At 42.4% G+C, this 17,470-nt stretch overlaps 1 protein-coding gene and 1 long non-coding RNA gene across 2 annotated transcripts in view; one reads left to right on the top strand and one right to left on the bottom strand.

Moving 5' to 3' along the window:
• The window catches only part of gpc1a (glypican 1a), a 44,256-nt gene extending 31,826 nt beyond the window's left edge, over positions 1-12,430 (top strand). Inside the window, exons 3-10 of the mRNA XM_085251726.1 lie at positions 1,454-1,671; positions 1,936-2,109; positions 3,800-3,965; positions 4,095-4,225; positions 4,776-4,913; positions 5,142-5,272; positions 10,414-10,589; positions 10,925-12,430. Coding sequence (XP_085107852.1) covers positions 1,454-1,671; positions 1,936-2,109; positions 3,800-3,965; positions 4,095-4,225; positions 4,776-4,913; positions 5,142-5,272; positions 10,414-10,589; positions 10,925-11,109 — 1,319 coding nt within the window. The 3' untranslated portion in view covers positions 11,110-12,430. The remainder of the gene's footprint in view (positions 1-1,453; positions 1,672-1,935; positions 2,110-3,799; positions 3,966-4,094; positions 4,226-4,775; positions 4,914-5,141; positions 5,273-10,413; positions 10,590-10,924) is intronic.
• Positions 853-11,006, bottom strand: LOC146555040 (uncharacterized). Its single transcript, XR_014889160.1, has 3 exons — positions 10,887-11,006; positions 3,797-4,192; positions 853-2,424 (listed from the first exon to the last, which is right to left on the bottom strand). It is a non-coding gene; the product is annotated as an uncharacterized LOC146555040 (long non-coding RNA).
• Positions 12,431-17,470: the final 5,040 nt, after the last annotated feature.

Genomic DNA, 17,470 nt, shown 5'->3' with positions numbered 1-17,470 from the left:
TGTGTGTGTGTGTGTGTGTGTGCGAGACACTCATTACTAGCTGAGCTCGATAGCAAAGCTTCAGAAGTGAGCCCAGAGCAGTGTGACATTAGTGTGTTGTGTATCTTTTTGTTTGTTACAAGCTCTGCCCGTGCACACCGCTCAATACTACAGCTGGAGAGGGTGGGTGTGTGTGTCACTGTACAAAAGTGTGCGTGTGTGCGTCAAGGGGACCCCTGACTGGGTGCTATAATGAGAGCGGAGTCAGGCAGAAACAATGAAACACGATAAGCTGATCCCCTCATCTCAGGGGAGACACACACACACACACACACACCCACAAACAGAGGGGTGTCCCCTGGGGCAATGGCTGGTTCAGCTAATGAGCAGTTGACCCACTGAGGAGCCGTGTCTGCAGATCACTGCACATCAGAGGAAGAGAGAGGGATGTAAGGGAGAAAGAAGACTGAGATCTGCCGCTGCTAACACCAGCGAAACAGACGAATGCAACCAGAGAGAAATGTGTCATTAGCGCTGAGAAGAAACAATGTTTCAGGATAAAAATAAATAAAGAGAAAGACAAGTGAGAGCAGGAGGAGGAGGAGGAGGAGAGGACAGTATTATTAGTCTGAAGGCAGCAGGCCACCTCGGTAGCAGTAACGTGGCCGTCCATCTGGATGTTGTTAGAGCAGACTGGCACTGGTCCATGGCCTTTGAAGCATGAGGGAAAAGCCCAGACCAGTATACTGCAGAGACAGCTCGCTGACTCCCTCGTTCTCTCCTATGGGCTCTCGCTCGCTTTTTATCCATCTGTCTGCAGAGATAAATTAAACCTAAATAAATCTTAAGTCAAATATTATAAACGAAATGTGCGTGTTGACTGGGCAGTGAAAATAGTTCATCTGCATCGTGGCTGTTTAACAGAAAGGCCGTTAAAACAAAAATGACAAATGACAACGTGTGAGGTGAAAAAAGCCGTTTATAGTAAGAAAGTCGCACTGAAAACTGACGCCTTCCCCTCACCTCTCTAGAGTTTTACAGTCCACCTCGGTTGTTTTTAGAGTTACAGTTCATAGCCCCATTACTTTGGCCCTGTCTCAGCAATATAGTCACTAGCTTCCACATGCACAGCCTGGCAGGTGCTCGTTCATCAAAATCCATCTGATAAACTCACTGTAACACTTCCTGCTCAGCACCAGCCTGCAGGTTTGGTATGATATCGGCCAGCTCTTGAATCTAGCTGCTAAAAAACGCCACATGGATTACTCAGCTCAGATGAAGCCAGACACAAATTAAAGGACATTTTTGGAGTGTCTGGAAACAGAAATCCAGATGATTGCTGTTGCTGTGTGTTCACTACACGTATAAATAGGTGTTTGTTTGCTACACTTGATGTGTCGAGCATGTGCATGTAATTCGCCTTGTTGTGGAGTTCTGGTTAAGGTGAGGCTCTTCTTCTCCTTCCCTCCTCCAGTGTATTTCACTGAGCTGCACGGTCGCTCCGAGCGCTCCCTGCAGGAGGTGCTGTCTCCTCTCGGCCCGCTGTACTCCCAAAACAGCCGTCTGTACGGGGATCTCTACACAGACCTGCGTCAGTACTATCGGGGCTCTGCTCTCAACCTGGACGAGAACCTGTCCGAGTTCTGGTCCCGCCTTTTGGAGCGCACATTCAAAGCCTCTGCACCCACAGATGTGAGTAAAGACAAAGTATCCTTTTTTTCAGAGACGCAAAATAAAAAAGGTGTGTAGGGAACTGACTCAGCTGAGAAAATAATGTTACAGCTAATTCCAGTTGGGTCCCCAAGTGTTGGCCAAACTGGAGATTCTTGATGTGGTTTGGGGAATTCCTTTGCCTTTGCTCTTGCTCTGGAAGATCTTGTATTTTTTCTAACAGCGTACCCAGCAACATATTTCATCCGCAGTGTGTCCACTTCCACTGTCACCTCTGTCTCACAGGTCAGCTTATCAGAGGACTACCTTGAGTGTGTTGCTAAGCAACAGGAGACGCTGCGGCCGTTTGGAGACGTCCCTCGAGACATGAAGGCGAAGGTGATCCGGGCGTTTGTCACAGCCAGGTCGTTTGTCCAGGGGCTGTTAGTCAGCGCAGATGTGGTCAGGAAGGTCTCACAGGTGAGCGTGCATGCTTGTAATACTCATTTAGGTGTTGGGATCCTCCCTCTTTGGGGGAGAAATGGCAAGTCCCCGTGAGGTATATAATTAAATATGAGAATGAAGCAAGTAGCAGTTCAGGTTCAGGTTAGGGTAAAGCCACATGAACTCAGTGAAAGGCAAATGATGTCCACTGAAGTCATGGAAACACAAACGTCTGCACACACAGCCTGTGTGTGTGTGTGTGTCCAAGGCCTGCCTGGCGTAGTCCCAGGAAAGCAGAGATGATGGCTGCATGATCGTCACACCCTGGCTGCCAGAGAAAATGTCCCCACCCTACAAATGAGAAACACAAAGATCATCAGAAATGAAGTGTCAGACTCTGCCATGAGAACAAAACTCTCACTTGGAGGGATGACAGCAAATTATGGGTGTGATGATGTTTTTTTGTTTTTTTCCAGCTCTTGCTGCAGGGCGCAAGAGCTTTTCTCATCTCTCGGGGACGGAGCGTGTCAGATTTGGCTGTTTGTTTTTTGTCTGCGTTTTATGGTTTGCAGCCTCCTCTCTTTTAATGTTTGATTTAGGACACAAAGAACAAGAGCAAGGCATGCCTTCGGTTCATCACTCGTCCCAGATGCCAGTATATCAGCAGTGCATAAATCTTTGTTTTTTTAAAAGCAGGAATTGGGTACTGTTAAGCCCATTTTCCCAAAACTCGGCATGTTTCTGGTTTCCCGTAGGTTCCATTCATTTCTGATTGATATGAAAATCTGAGCACATTCTTGAAACCTGCTCAAGTTGTGCACTCCATCACAGCACATGTAGCCCACCTCGTTTAGTTTTTGTCAAAACTTCATTAGCAGCGCAGACTTTTAAACACATGAAAGACATTATCGCATGGAAAAATGTGTGACGCAAATGAACGCAGACCTTGCGCTGACAGCGACTGTTTCCACACGAGCAGGTCTCGAGTGTGTGCTGACTGAGCTTCAGAATGCACAGAGATGAATGTGTGAGGGTATGCAAGAGAGCACGGCGCTTATTAAAATCAGACAAACACACCTTTGTGTGCTGTTGTTTCTCTGATTTGAAGCGTCCCACTCTGAGATGTGACAGCAGTCGTGGTGAAGCTGACAACATTTCACAACTTGGGTTCATAATCAGAAGCTGAGAGAGCAGCAGTGTTGTAAAAAGACATACAGGCAGGGTCATCATTGCCTTCCAGTTGCGCCTGTATTTCATATTATGCTGCGATAGCGCCCTCTACTGTGTGTTTTTTAATTAGTTCCCTCATTGAAAGGACAGGGGAAAGAACTAATTTCTGTTTTTTACTCCTTAGCAATGAAAGACAGAGGGGGGCAGGTTGACAATAGCGTGGGTGGACAACAAACTTTGTGAAATAACGTGAGAAAGAGGCAATATAGGATTTACAAAATAATGCCAGAAGTGCAGCTACTAAAAATCTCAGACAAGTTCAGATCTCAACATCAAGGGTTAGGGTTAGGTCAGAAGGTTTTTTGAAAATCTTGTGAATCCAATAACTAGAGAAGGAAATCACCTGGGATTTCACATTTGCACCACAGGTGCATCTCCTGAGGCGGAGAGGTAGCGCTGGTGACTGCCAATATTTTTTGTTCTGTCTTTTTCCCTGTAAGAAACATAAACTTCCTTCTTTTTGAATGAAACTGACTCTTCCATTCACTCATACCAGGTTTCTCTGAGTCCAGAGTGTGAGAGAGCCTTGATGAAGCTGCTATACTGCCCCCATTGTCGTGGCGTGGCCTCTGCTAAACCGTGCTCCAGCTACTGCGCAAACGTCATGAAGGGCTGCCTGGCCAATCAGGCTGACCTGAACCCTGAGTGGCAGAACCTTATAGGTGAGACACAATGAAAATCTTACTAATCCTCTGAGAATTCACTTAAATAGTTTATTTAACAATTCTGCTAAACAAAAAAATCGAAAAACACTGCCCGGTTAAAGTCGCTGTCCTCACTCCCCTGTTAAGACACGATGATCCAGGTGGCGTCTAGCTTCAGCACAGAGCCCAGCCTCGACGTGGTTCTTTCTTCCATCCCAGTTCGAATCTACGAGGCGGTGCACTACCTGCAGGAAAACATGGATGCTTTTACAGCTAAGGCAAGCTTGTCTGACTCAACACCTATATTAGTTTTTTATCTCCAAATAAACAGCTCATAATCCAAACCTTTTACTTCTGTACTGGTTTTATTCCCATGTTAAGGAACATACAAAGTCATATAAGGACAGAATGGTGGATCCATAGTTTAAACGTTGACACATTAGTTCACACATTTGTGTAACCAGGAGAAACGAATCCCTTTGGGGGTTGCATGGGGAAGGTTGTCTGGCAAATGAAACATACAGCTGCTATGGTGACCCCTTGTGAATAAGGGATCATAAAGAACGTAGCACCATCCAGATAAGTCCGTCAGAAGAATGGAGAGCATTATTAGCTTACATAGTTAGCCACAGATATACTGATAGTGATCTGCTCCTTTAATATATACCGATTAATATACTGTCAGTGCAAAAGGAGCTGAGATTTTCAAATGCTTGTCTGTGGCGCCATCTAGTGGGTGAATTAGATATCACCAATGTAAACTTAGCTAGTAAATACCTCACGGTGTGTGCATCTTTCTATCTGTCTTTGTGTCTTTTGTGCTTGTAGGTGTATCAGACGTGTGGAATGCCAGGAGAGCCAGGAACAGGAAGTCCCACCCCTCATGAACAGAAGAAGAAGAGTGGCTCCTTGACTGCGTCTGAGTACAAACCCTCCCCGACTGCTGGACTCAGACTTGAAATGCAGGTGCATACATCTAAAGTACACCACACCTGTGTGTGGTGTACTTTAAAAATAATGATTACATACTTAACGACAGCAAGCATCGGTGGATTTTCATGGATGTAAGCGCAAACGACCGGCTGAAGAGCTCAGCAGAATTTCTTTTATCGGTGTTTGCATGGCTTTTAAGAGTGAGACTCCATCACTTTATGTATTGTTTATAAAGACTGTTTGCACTCTCTTTGTTGTTAGGTATCGGATCTATCCAGTAAGCTGAGGGAGATGCGTCAGTACTGGATTCAGCTTTCTTTGGCACTATGTGGCAAACTGGCACCTGGAGGCAACAGTCAGGACAAATGCTGGAATGGTATCACTAAAGCCAGGTAGGGAAAAAAAGCAGGAAATATGCGCATTAATGTTGATTTTAAAAAACAAGCCTGAACCTAACCTCTTATATGTTTTTCTCTGTTTACTTATCTATACATCATATAAAGATTATTACTTAACCTCCCTGCATTTATCTTCAGCATTAATGTGGGGCTGTTATTCTCATTTGAAATGTTTTTATTCATGCACTTTGCTAGAGCAGCTTTGTATGATTCACATATCAAAATAATCCCTTAATATAGTACACAGGACCATGGTGCAGCCCCTCAGTTAATCCACACTCTTCTTCCTTTAAGCCAGCTTCTGCAGATTGGTTTTGCCCCCCTCTTAAAGAAAAGATGTGGACAGCAGATGAGTGGAGCTGCTGTGCTCACAACCAGAGCTGTGTGTCTAAGATGAGCATATGACCCTTGTCACCTCTGTCAGAGCTGAGAATAGAAATAAAATGGAGTGTTTCAAGTTAGCTGGAAGTCTGGGCTTTTGGCTTATACAGATGTGATCGCACAGGAGTCTCTGCGGACTATGATGTTTGCAGACGACACTGAAGTGAGAGGTGGAAGAGACTCTGGAGAGTTGGGGGTTTGCACTGGAGAGAAGAGGAATGAAATTCAGAAGAATACATGTGTGTGAATGAGAGAGAGAGACAGGTGGAAAGGTGAACATAGAAGGGGTAGAGGTCGTGACAGTAGATGAGTTTAGATACCTGGGTTCAACCATGCAAAGCAGATGGTGCACAAGAGAAGTGAAGAAGAGAGTGCAGGCAGGATAAAGTGGGTGCAGATGAGTATGAGGGCTGATTTGTGACAGAAAGACAGAAGCAAGAGTGAAAGGAAAGGCTTACAAGATGGCAGTGAGACTATCTTGGAAACAGTGAGACTGACAAAAAAACAGGAAGCCGAGCTGCAGGCGGCAGAGCTGAAGATGATTGTGATTTTGATTGTGAACTACCAGGATGGACAAATGAGTACTTCAGAGGGGCATCTCAGTTTGAGGGGTTTGGAGACAAAGTTAGGCTGAGTTAGTCTGGACATGCGCAGATATATCAGACAAATGATGCTGAATATGGAAGTGCCAGGCAAGAGGAAAAGAAGAAGACCACAGAGAAAGTTCAGGGATGTAGTGAAGGAGGACATGCAGAGGGTTGATGTGCCAGTGGAGGATGCTGGGGGTTAGGGTGAGATGAAGGCAAATGATCTGTTGTGGCAACCCCTCAAGCTATCAAGTGAAAGAAGAAGACAAAAGTTCATAGTCTATTTTGTGTGTACTTTTTTCTTTTTAGGTTTTTGTTGTTTTTGACTGCATTCCTTATTCCCACATGCACTTGTTACTGAAAGGCAGGAAGGCAGTTAGACATCCCACCTTCATCCCAACAACAACTGTTGAGTGAAGTTTCATTCCAAAGAGAACGTTTCTTTTTAATACTTAAAAACTGGAAAATGCTTCTAAAGAGAAGAAGCCAAACATCCAGCTTCTGATGAAGCTGCGAGACACAGGCCTCCTCTTCACGTTGAAAGCCATTTGTAGCACCTGTGTCAAAACAAAGCAGGCATCAGTTCCAAGGTGCCGAACTTACATTTCTTCCACATACAGTGATTCCAAATCCCAGCAGAAATCCACATCCTGCGACACAGGTATTCATGGAAACAAAAGAACACACCCCTGTGTGTTTTTCTGCCTCCCTTAATCCATGTGCAAATGGATTAGAGAACAATCTGATGATCCGGCCACGCTTCACACGTGCACACACATTCGCACCTCCCTTTCTTTAAAGTGCTTGGATTAGGGCCAACTAAACATCAAATATGTGCTGTGCCTCTGTGTGTGTGAATAATGTGAAAGAGGCCATGAAATAAAGATGAATTGCTGACTGTGTGTGACTGTGTGTGATAAAGAATATGCCATTAATACTCGCTTGCAGCTTTGCAGTGACATCTTGTGGTTTTCTGTAGAGCTCAATAGATATCAGACGCAGAATTACAACAGAAATCCTGTGGAAACAATAACTCGGCATCATCACACATCTTCTTTCAGTAGGATTGTGTCATGGTGCCCAAATTGCAACAACAAGTTCCTTCTCCTCACAAGGTCTTGAATAATCAGACTCCATCTATCTTTGGTTCTGTGGGTGTGTCCTGCTTCCACCACTAGGGGTGCAGTCAAATAGTCAAAAAAAGGACCTGCTTCCTCCTTCTACTACACATTGTTCTTTGACTCTAGTGGAAAATGTCATGAAGAAAGAAAGTTGTGAAGGCGAATTCATACTGACTAAGGAAGAGTGTCTGTTCTGTTGAACCACACTGTTCAAAAGAGGGAAAACAACATGTGCATCTTACTTGTTATGTGCCATGTTGTTTACGTGTTTGGCTCCTCCCATCAGAGTATGAGTGGGACTGTGTTTTTTTTCCCCTTCTCCTTCCTACAAGGTGTGTGTTGGCAGAGACATGCAGCGACTGCTAAGTGAGTGGACAGCAGCCTCTTAGCCTCCAGCTGACAGCCACCTTGCATCTCTCCTTGAGCCAGCCAGTTGCTCGTAGCTTTGAGTGCTTGTGTGAGAATCCTGCACTTAAATCCTTTAGTGAACAGCGTGAGCTCATTTGTATTGCTGGTAACGTGGCGGCTAGCTGAGAGCATTTTAAAAAATATCGTTTTATAACTAGAGAACTGCAAATTCAAAGCACTGTAGCAGTTAAATGGGAATAAGAAGCCATTTCTTTGATGAAACACTTTGTCTCTTGTTTAGGAGCATAGACTAGAACATTGTCTTCTGTTTGCCTTTTATTTTTGGTCAGGGGAGAGCAGGAAACGTTGGTTTGTTGTTTTGGTGAAGCAAATAAATTCCTGCTTAGCATCTTTGGCTGTTAGGGTGCCGGTCTTTTCTTGAGAGTTGCGTCTCATGTTGTGTTTAGGTTACCCCGAAGGCTAGGGCACGTAACATGAATTGGGAGCTTGAACCTGGGACCTCTCACACCTTTCTCACCCAGAGACAGAAACACCTGGGGAGAGGAGAGAAAAAGTACACACCCATATATACTGTAGTGGGAGATGCCAAACATATAAACAAACTGGCAACTGATCCTTGATCTTGACATACTTCACCGCATCATTTCCTCCTTTTTTTAAGCCTGTCTATAAGTGAAGAAAAATTCCCCCCATCCATCACTTATCCAATTCAGAGTCCTCTGTGTGTGTGTGTGTGTGTGTGTGTGTGTGTGTGTGTGTGTGTGTGTGTGTGTGTTATAAATTACTTTAATGATGATCCTAAAGTCTGGGGATTCTGGCTACAGCGGATATAACTAATGCAAAGTGAACTATAGCTAACATTAAACACAACGATCAATTAATATAGCGCATAATCTTGATTTAGAGAGCTAATATAAATCCACAGTATGTTCTTCACATAAGGCGATAGCTTGATGAGAAGTAGATCCTGTTACAGCAGCTGTGGGTTTAGCAGCCTGCTGTTGAAAATTCTAAACAAATCAGCAGGCTGTAAATTGGGGAACACTCATAGTTAATATTTACATGATCTGCGTCACTTTGTCAGTTTATTTTGAATCATTTAATGGTCGGATGGTGAGTAGCTATGAGTTATGGGATCTCATTATCTCCTTTCCTTTCATAAAGGATGGTGCAGTTTGTCCTATGCCAGAGGAGGTGATAATGAAGCATCGAATGACCTTTTCTAAGTATTTAGAGAATTCGAACGGCTCTTATTATGGCTGCCATGCAGATACCTCTGGGTCGCTTAACTCAGTTAGAGACCTTCCTAAGCAGAATTGACTATTCGACCGTGCCCCCGGTCTCCTGTGGAGCCAGAGCACAGCTGTCTCCACTTACAGGGTAGCGTGATAGGAAGCTGTGGAGAGGAGTTTTTGGATGGGCGTAGAGCGGCTTTAGGCTGAACCTTTTAATGAAATTGTGTTTTATTTGTAAATTTGCCTTGTTTGAGTCTTTTCATAAAGAAAAATACATGAATATATTGGCTGAAAGAGAGCTTTAGGCCTAAATGCAAAAGTGAGTGGTAGGCATATAGTGACTCAGACCTCACGCGCCTGCAAAGATATTTGGCTGTCTGAGACAAAAGGAAGTTTTAGTTTCTTGTTTGCATAATAAGTTCTTTGCCACAGCATACTTTGTCTTATTTATGCCTACATTTTATTATTTAATTACAACAGAAAGTTAAACAAAATCACACCCCTGCTCGTCCATTGCACCGGGACATGTTGATCTCTTTCGGCTGGTTTCCCAGGCACAGATTTCTAGACTTGAAGATCCTGATTGGAAAAAGTATTTGGTCTAGGATTAGGCATAATCCATGTCTGGAAAAACTAAGCCCTGATGATCAATGCTAAAAACACTGGCCCACAATTGAAAAGAGATGCTTACTCCTGACATAGCTGGGGTGGCTGACACAGCAGCGTAGGTGTCAGTCTGAAAGGGGTGTAAGTCCGAAGGCCAATTACACAACCAGACTTTGCACAGCTCCATCAGGAGTCACAAAGGGTTTATGTAATAGTTTTTCAAACACAGCACTCCTCACGACTTTTAATGTTTCTCAAGCAGTATCTTGCTGGATGAAATACTTTAAAAATATAATAAATAAAAATTATATAATTTTTTTTAAAAGGGGTTTTTTCTTTCTTCTGCAGCACTGATTTTACTATCCACTGGTGCCCATTTCTTAAAGCTTTGGGACTAGGTATTGTATTTTCCAGTTGAGGATACTCACAAGTACTTGTTTTCTTTTGCATAACCACAGGCTGCACGACTGTGCTTTTAACACCACAATATAGCTGCGCAAACTCCCTCTACTAAGACTCGTCTGGCTGTTGGGGTTCTCTCTGTATTGTTGTAGGGTCTTTACCTTTCAATACAAAGTTATTTGAGGTGAATGTTGCTGTGATTTGGTGCTATAGAAAAAAATAACTAAATTTAATTTAATAGTAATTAACTGCATTTGAGAAAACCCCGAAGGCTAAGATAAGCTAAGGAGTGCCCATAAAACCAAATATTGATGCCTCACAGTCCGCTGAGCACACACAAGCTCTGTCATCAGCGATAATGTGACAGTCATAAGGCAGTGATTTAAGCTATGAGCATCATGCTTCTATTCCTGTCGCTTCTCATGGCCAATTAGGTACCTTCCAGAAGTGATGGGCGATGGTTTGGCCAATCAGATCAACAACCCAGAAGTGGAGCTCGACATCACAAAGCCAGACATGACCATCCGGCAGCAGATCATGCAACTCAAAATTATGAGCAACAGGCTGAAAAATGCACTGGATGGCAATGATGTAGACTTCCAGGATGCAAGTGAGTGATCTTCTGGTAAAAGTAGATACCAGAAATAGTTGTTTTATATCATACTGATTCTGCAAGTAGATCAAATGCACCAGCTCTCTTGTTTCGGGGGTCTTATTCCCTAGAGTTAATGAGACCTGGGATTTAGGGACAAAATATTCCCTATGAATGGTGTAATTAAAAGATTAATTGCATTCAGGAATTTCAGACGGACCCAAACACAATTGGGTCAATTATAAAGAGCAGCTGAAGGTGACATTTAATAAAAAAAGCTTCCACTGGTCTTTAAAGAATTATTTCACAGTTTACCGTTAACAGTGTTTTATCCGTATCGCTCTCTTTTCCAGGTGATGACATCAGCGGCTCTGGAAGCGGTATGTGTGTAGGTGGCCAGTGTCCTCGTAGCAGACCAGGATTGTATGCCTACTCGCCGGACAACAACCGAGTCAGAGGCGCGGCCGCGTTCCAAACCGGCTTCTGTAGCCTGCTGCTCCTGCTCCCGGTGACCCTTCTGCTGCTGCTTCAGCGATGATGGACCACCGCCGCCTTCGGTCGAGAGTTTGAAGTCAAAGGCAGGGCTGAACCATGGGAAGGACAAACGGGGGTTCAGCTTGAGGAAGTAACTTTGCCAACAAAAATAAAACCTACAAAAAAACCATAAAAAAATAAATAAAGGAGACATTTGTGGAATGAGAAGACATTTTCATCGACTCAGAAGAGCAAAAACTGATTGTATTCTTTATTTTACTGCGTTTACATATGTCTTAGCTTGCTAGCGTGTTTTTGGAATGAGGACAGACAAATAAGTGATGACAAAGAAGACTCTGATGAAGATAATGATGTCTAATTGTGTCCAATCAGCAGGCTGCAGAGGCCTGTGAAAACATGTTCGGTGCCCTGATATACAAACAAGATTTTTCTGGGTTTTTTTAATTTAATTTTTTGTTATTTCACTACTTGAGTCAGAGTTGTCTACCTTAACAAACATTGTGTACGCTATAAATGTTCGTGTACATTAGCTTAAAGGCTGGCATCATATCGAGTCATGAATGTACAGTATAATACTCTACTGGCGAGGAATTCCCCGTAATCTGTGATGTCGTCGTCCAGAAGTCTTGGTGTCACTGCTTTAAGCGGACAGACTCAGTGGGATTTGTTCGAAATATTGCAGATAACTGATCACAACCCTGTCATGTATCAGATGTGCTGTACTGTAAACCCAACAATTTCAAACTGGCTTTCAGAAGGAAGCTGAAACAACCACTTCTTTTTTTTTTAATAACAACTCGTGATCTCTGTGAAGTGAGCAGCCTCGTTGACGCTCTTAAACTCAAGCACACACAAGCAGTTTCCTTAAGTTCTGTTTTGTAAAGACAGGAGAATGCGCACGATTGTTACACATCTGTTTGCAGTAAACACACACACACACACACGCACACAAAACTCCACAGAGAAGGTAAAATCCAGAGAGGACCATTTGGGGAATGCTTGCTTGTGTTGAGGCTGATGTACGGTCGGTCAAACCAAAGCTTATTACACACACGTGAGAACCCTTCACCAGGTTTTATACTCCATACGCACCAGAAAGAAAAGAAATGGTTTAAAGTTCCTGCAACTTTTGTACATACAGGATATTTGTGAAATAGTGTGTGCATTAGCCTGGTGATCATTTACTTGGCATGCCTGTCTTCAAGCTGCAGCACCATACTGCTACATATGGAACTTCTGATTCACGCAAATGTGTTACGCACACACACACACACACATTTTTCACTCTGTGTATTGAGCCGGGTTTTTTTATACATCAGTGTATCCAGTCACACATTTCATTCATTAAACTCTGTTTGATTGTAGTTGTGGGTTTTTTTGTCATTGATGTGAAGAAATAGGTCAGCAGTTTGGCAAAATGTGACTAGAGTCTTCGAGATCTTCATGAGAACATTAATAACACATTCAAGTGTGTTTTTAAAAGTAAAGCTACAGACAAAAGCCAGTTAACTTCGTATTTATTAAGAGTGGAACTGGGTGTTATGTGGCACGTTATCTGAGCTGATCAACAAGGTAAAAAACACACATTTTTGTTTTTACACTTCAGTTTCTTTTTTTCTTCACAAACATTAAACCAGTTCATGGCTGGAAAAAAAGGAATTTCGTGTTAAAATCCTCTACTTCACATCAGAAATAAACAGCCTGATACAGAAAAAGTTATTTAGCCTCTATAGCATTAGATATATAGAGTTCCACTTTCAGGGCATTTTACAAGGGATGCATTTTTATAAAGCTCTGAATTATATTAAAGTTTAAAACTATGCATGGTTAAGGGTGTGGGCACTTTGACAGGTTACTTTACAGTTTGTTGTTTCTTTTTGGAATTACAGCAAAAAACATTTTTCAATGTGGTGAATTTTCCACCACATAATTATGAGCTCCAGTTTGAGTTAAACCATAGGTTTACTGAGGTTTTGCAGACACCCCTATGACATCATTTTGGATGTGTGACAATCAGGGTGACGATGTAGGATGAAGTGAAGCCCGCAGTTGTCCAGGCCTAGAGACCAGTGCTGGGGAAATCTAGGGGAAAATGACTATTTCCCTGAGTTGTGAGAGGTTATTGGAAAACGATTCCTAAAGTAAAATTCAGACAGGTCTAGGGAAAAATCTATATTCCCCTTGTGATTGCTTTGCTAGCAGATTGCTGTGGTGGTTATTTCACAGACTTGTCTAAAAACACTGACCACTTACTCTACATCGTGCTAGAAACCTGAATATTAAGTTTGCCTTCCTCCTGCTTTCCTGTTTTTTTTGTGTTTGCCACACTTAAATGTGAGAAAAAAATCCAAACCTACATGGCCCTGTGTGGAAAAGTGATTGTCCCCAAGCCTAATAACTGGTTGGGCCACCCTTAGCAGTGAGTCTCATGAAGCACTGTTGAAGAAGGGCGCACTCATCTTTGCAGAATTGTTGTAATGCAGTCACACTGGAGGGTTTTCGAGCATGAACCGCCTTTTTAAGGTCATGCCACAGCATCTCAATCGGATTCAGGTCGGGACTTTGACTTTAACTTTTGTCTCATCAGTCCCATCAGTATTTTTCCAAAAGTCTTAGGGATCATCAAGAAATTTTCTGGCAAAACTAAGATGAGAATTTATGTTTCTTTGCTCAGCAGTGGTTTTCCTCTTGCAACTCTGCTATGCATGCTAATTTTGCCCAGTTGCTTTATTATGGTGGAATCATGAACACTCTCTTTAACTGAAGCAAGTGAGGTCTGCAACTCTTTGGATGTTGTTTTGGGGGGTTTGTGACCTCTTGTGACCTCGCTGCACTCTTGGAGTAATTTTGGTCAGCCAGCTACTCCTGGGAAGGTTCACCACTGTTCCATGTTTTTGCCATTTGTGGTTAATGGCTCTCACTGTGGTTTATGGAGTCCCACAGCTTTAGAAATGGATTTATAACTTTTTCCACACTGAGAGATCTCAATTGCTTTGTTTCTCACTTGTTCCTGAATTTTCCTTGGATCACAGCACGATGTCTGGCTTTTGAGGATCTTTTGGTCCACTCCATTTTGTCAGGCAGGTCCTATTGAAATGATTTCTCGATTGAGAACAGGCGTGGCAGTGAGCAGGCCTGGGTGTGGCTAGAGAAACTGAGCTAAGCTTTTCACAGTTAATTTATGTTATAACAGAGGGGCAATCGCTTTCACACTTAGGTTTGGATTCCCCCCCTTAATAGTAAACATCTACATTTAGAAACTGCATTTTTGTGTTTACTTGTCTTATCTTTGTCTAATATACATACATATTGATGATCTAAAACATTTAAGTGTGACAAAAATATAAAAAATAGTAATTTTGGAAGGGGGCAAACACTTTTTCACACCACTGTAGCCACCGTGATCTGACTGAATCACACTCCAGTTAACTCATCGTAAGTTGGTGGCCAACAAGCATTTCCTGGATAAACTGATCTGACAGTTGGAATGATTAAAACTTATAAATCTGACTTAATGATTTATGCATTATAACCCAAGATGAACAATAAAGACCTCACCTTTGCAGAGAATAATTATCCCATAGACTTGTATAGGACCACAAGTTTTTTCCAACCACAACCATTGCCCCTTGGTGGATTAAGAACTAATGCAGATTTAAGGCACTTCTGCACTTCACACTTCAGACCCAGAAGCCGTCGTTTACACTGTCTATGAGTGAAATGCAAGTGTTTTAATAGTAGGTTACTTAGCACTAAGCAGGTATCAGTAACTGCGTGATACACCCAATAGAAATAAGGTAATTAATCTACCCACTATCAACCTAAAACCAGGATTTCACTCTCTTTTCGAAATATGGAAACCTCTGGCTCTGAAAAACAAAGATGGCGACAACTGTAGTATGAAACCAAAACAAAGCAATGTTAATAAATGAGCCTAAGTAGTGCTGTTTGCTGTATTTTTCTACACGTAATATAAAGGTCTTTCTCTTGATCTAAGCATTAAAATCTTCTGATATTATGCAGCTATTAATATGACAAAATAAGTAAAAACAAATATGTGACTGAGCACCTTTTTTTTTTTGGCTGATGCCTTGTGCCCACCAGATGACTCACTGCCTGGCCCTGTTTCCACTGATGCCATATCCGCTCCCAGATATCATCCCACTCTAATCAAGAACATCAAATCTGGGATGATTTTGTTCTCTTTCTATTTAAAGCCTCGACTTGCGAGCTCCACTACAGCTATAAATAAACATATAGCTCTTTGTAACAGGACACGACAAGCATCATCTGGTCCTGCCGGGGGGAAACTGGGGCTGATGACAATCCTGCCTGTCAAGGGTGTTGATTTACTGAATGATTCATTTTCCTGATGTTTTCAGATCAGATACGACAGGACGAAAAAGCAGCAACGAACGGAAAGTTCACGGCAAGTTTATGTTTTTGAACCAAGGTGAACTTTTCGGCGTGTGAATGCCTCACATTTCACTTCTCACTGTCAGTATCCTGTGAAACTGTGAGTGTGATGCACAGATCTGTCTGTTTTTATATAACTCATCTATACTGTAATGTTTCCTGTCGTGTAATTGTGAATGATGTAGAAGTGAGAGTAGAACCTGAGCAGACCTTTACCGGCATGTTGCTACCACACTTTTGATTTCCACTCTGCTATGTCTAGACATGTACACCAATCAACTTTCAGCACTGTGCCGGACTGCTCTGTTCCTGATCAAAGCTTATTTACCTCGCTGAGTCCCTCAGGATGGAGATACCTCTTAGCAAAGGGCTGCGTGACCTCAGCTGCACAATTTTAAAAGAGTAACCAGAACCTTCGGAGGCAATTCAAACATTATTGTTCTGCTCGTGCGGCAGCCAGCAGACCTGCAATCGACTTTTGGGTCTCCACCTGTGGCTGGAAGGAAATGATAAATGCCTCCAACTGCTGACTTTAAGATAAGAAGCGTCTCCCTATGTTTGTCTGCCTCTAACTGACATGCACGCTCATATACACAGCTCTTTAGGATAGCGGTCAATATGAACAGGATGCAGTAGCCCCTGAGTGAAAGCGATTGCCATGTAGGTTGTGGTGTGTGTCATAAAGCTGCTGGCAGCTGAAATGTCATCTTGAGGGACAGGAAATAGAGCATCTGGGAAGAAAAGTGCAGCAATGTCACAGCGGTATGAGACAGTGTAAGAGGCACAGGATGAAGGAGACAGGAAACCTAAAAAAGTAAATTGATCCAGTGCCTCTGGGGTTGAAAAGTTGCATTTTTTTCAGAAACACTGAGTGATTTTTATTTTTTCCATAGTGCATTTTGTCAGTACGCACACCTTTTAGGATTTTGCAGGTAGCCAAAAAACATAATAATGCTTCCTATTTTAGAGAGTTGTCTTTTTTGCCAGTGTGATTAAAAAATGTGAATAACTGAACTGAAAGTCTTAATATATTGTGACAATTTGCATTTTTTAAAGCAGTGTGGCAGTCCCAGATGCTTTAAATCTGCTAAGGGTTAAAGCTGGACATGCGGCTTAGAGAGAGACACAGATGTTTTCACTCTGGCAGATTAAGTGTACTTGTAAGAATGATTATTTAAAAATTCAGTTATCTCACCCTTAAAAGGCACTAAGAGGACATTTAGGGAAATGTCCATCAACACAGTCCTGAAAAGAGGTCTGATTAGTCAACACAAGCGAAAACACCAGTGTAGGTGAACCGTAGTTGTTTTTCACTTAATCCTCTTTATCCCCTGTAACACAAGGCCACACACTCTAGTCCTTGCTTTTTCTCCTAATACTGCAAAGGCTGTTTTCATGTATCAAATTAACCCTGAGGTCTCTCCCAGTGATGTGAAAGACCAGAAAACCACTCAACTTTTGTTTTCTACCAGAGGCCTTGGGCTGAAAGTCTGCAGAAAGTAAACAGACCTACATAGGGGTTTCTTGTTGCGTGTACAGCATGTGTTGAGGTGTAAAATATACATTTCTGTATGACTTTTGTGAAAGCCCTTTAACTATAGTATGCACAGTATCAGCATCAGACTTGCAGAATCTCTTTTACTAAGACATCTTTCCAATTTCCTTACCAAAATATAAAATCATGTCCATCAAGCCCCTTACTGAGACCAGTCTGTTTTGATTGACCTTGCTGGTTACGTTGCCCCTCTGAGACAAAGTCAAGATAGTTTTTTGACAACTTTGGCCCTTTTTGAATATGGACAACATCAAACCCAGAGGCTGAAACTTCTAATATGCTACAAAAATATAAACGGTTAACTGTCATAATCCAGAAAAAATAATGCAAAGCTGATTGATTGTGTGTATTTTTTTCTATCCAGGTATGAGTTTATGAGTGTGTCTGAGATCACTGTCGTGATGAAAAATGAAGCTGTTTCTAACCAGATGCT

This window comes from Mchenga conophoros, linkage group LG17, assembly GCF_057382185.1.
Source record: "Mchenga conophoros isolate Kocher_MC1m ecotype Shallow Benthic linkage group LG17, M_conophoros_male_GT1.1, whole genome shotgun sequence".
In the NCBI taxonomy this organism is placed as follows: Eukaryota; Metazoa; Chordata; class Actinopteri; order Cichliformes; family Cichlidae; genus Mchenga; species Mchenga conophoros.
This window is presented reverse-complemented; position numbering and strand designations above follow the sequence as displayed.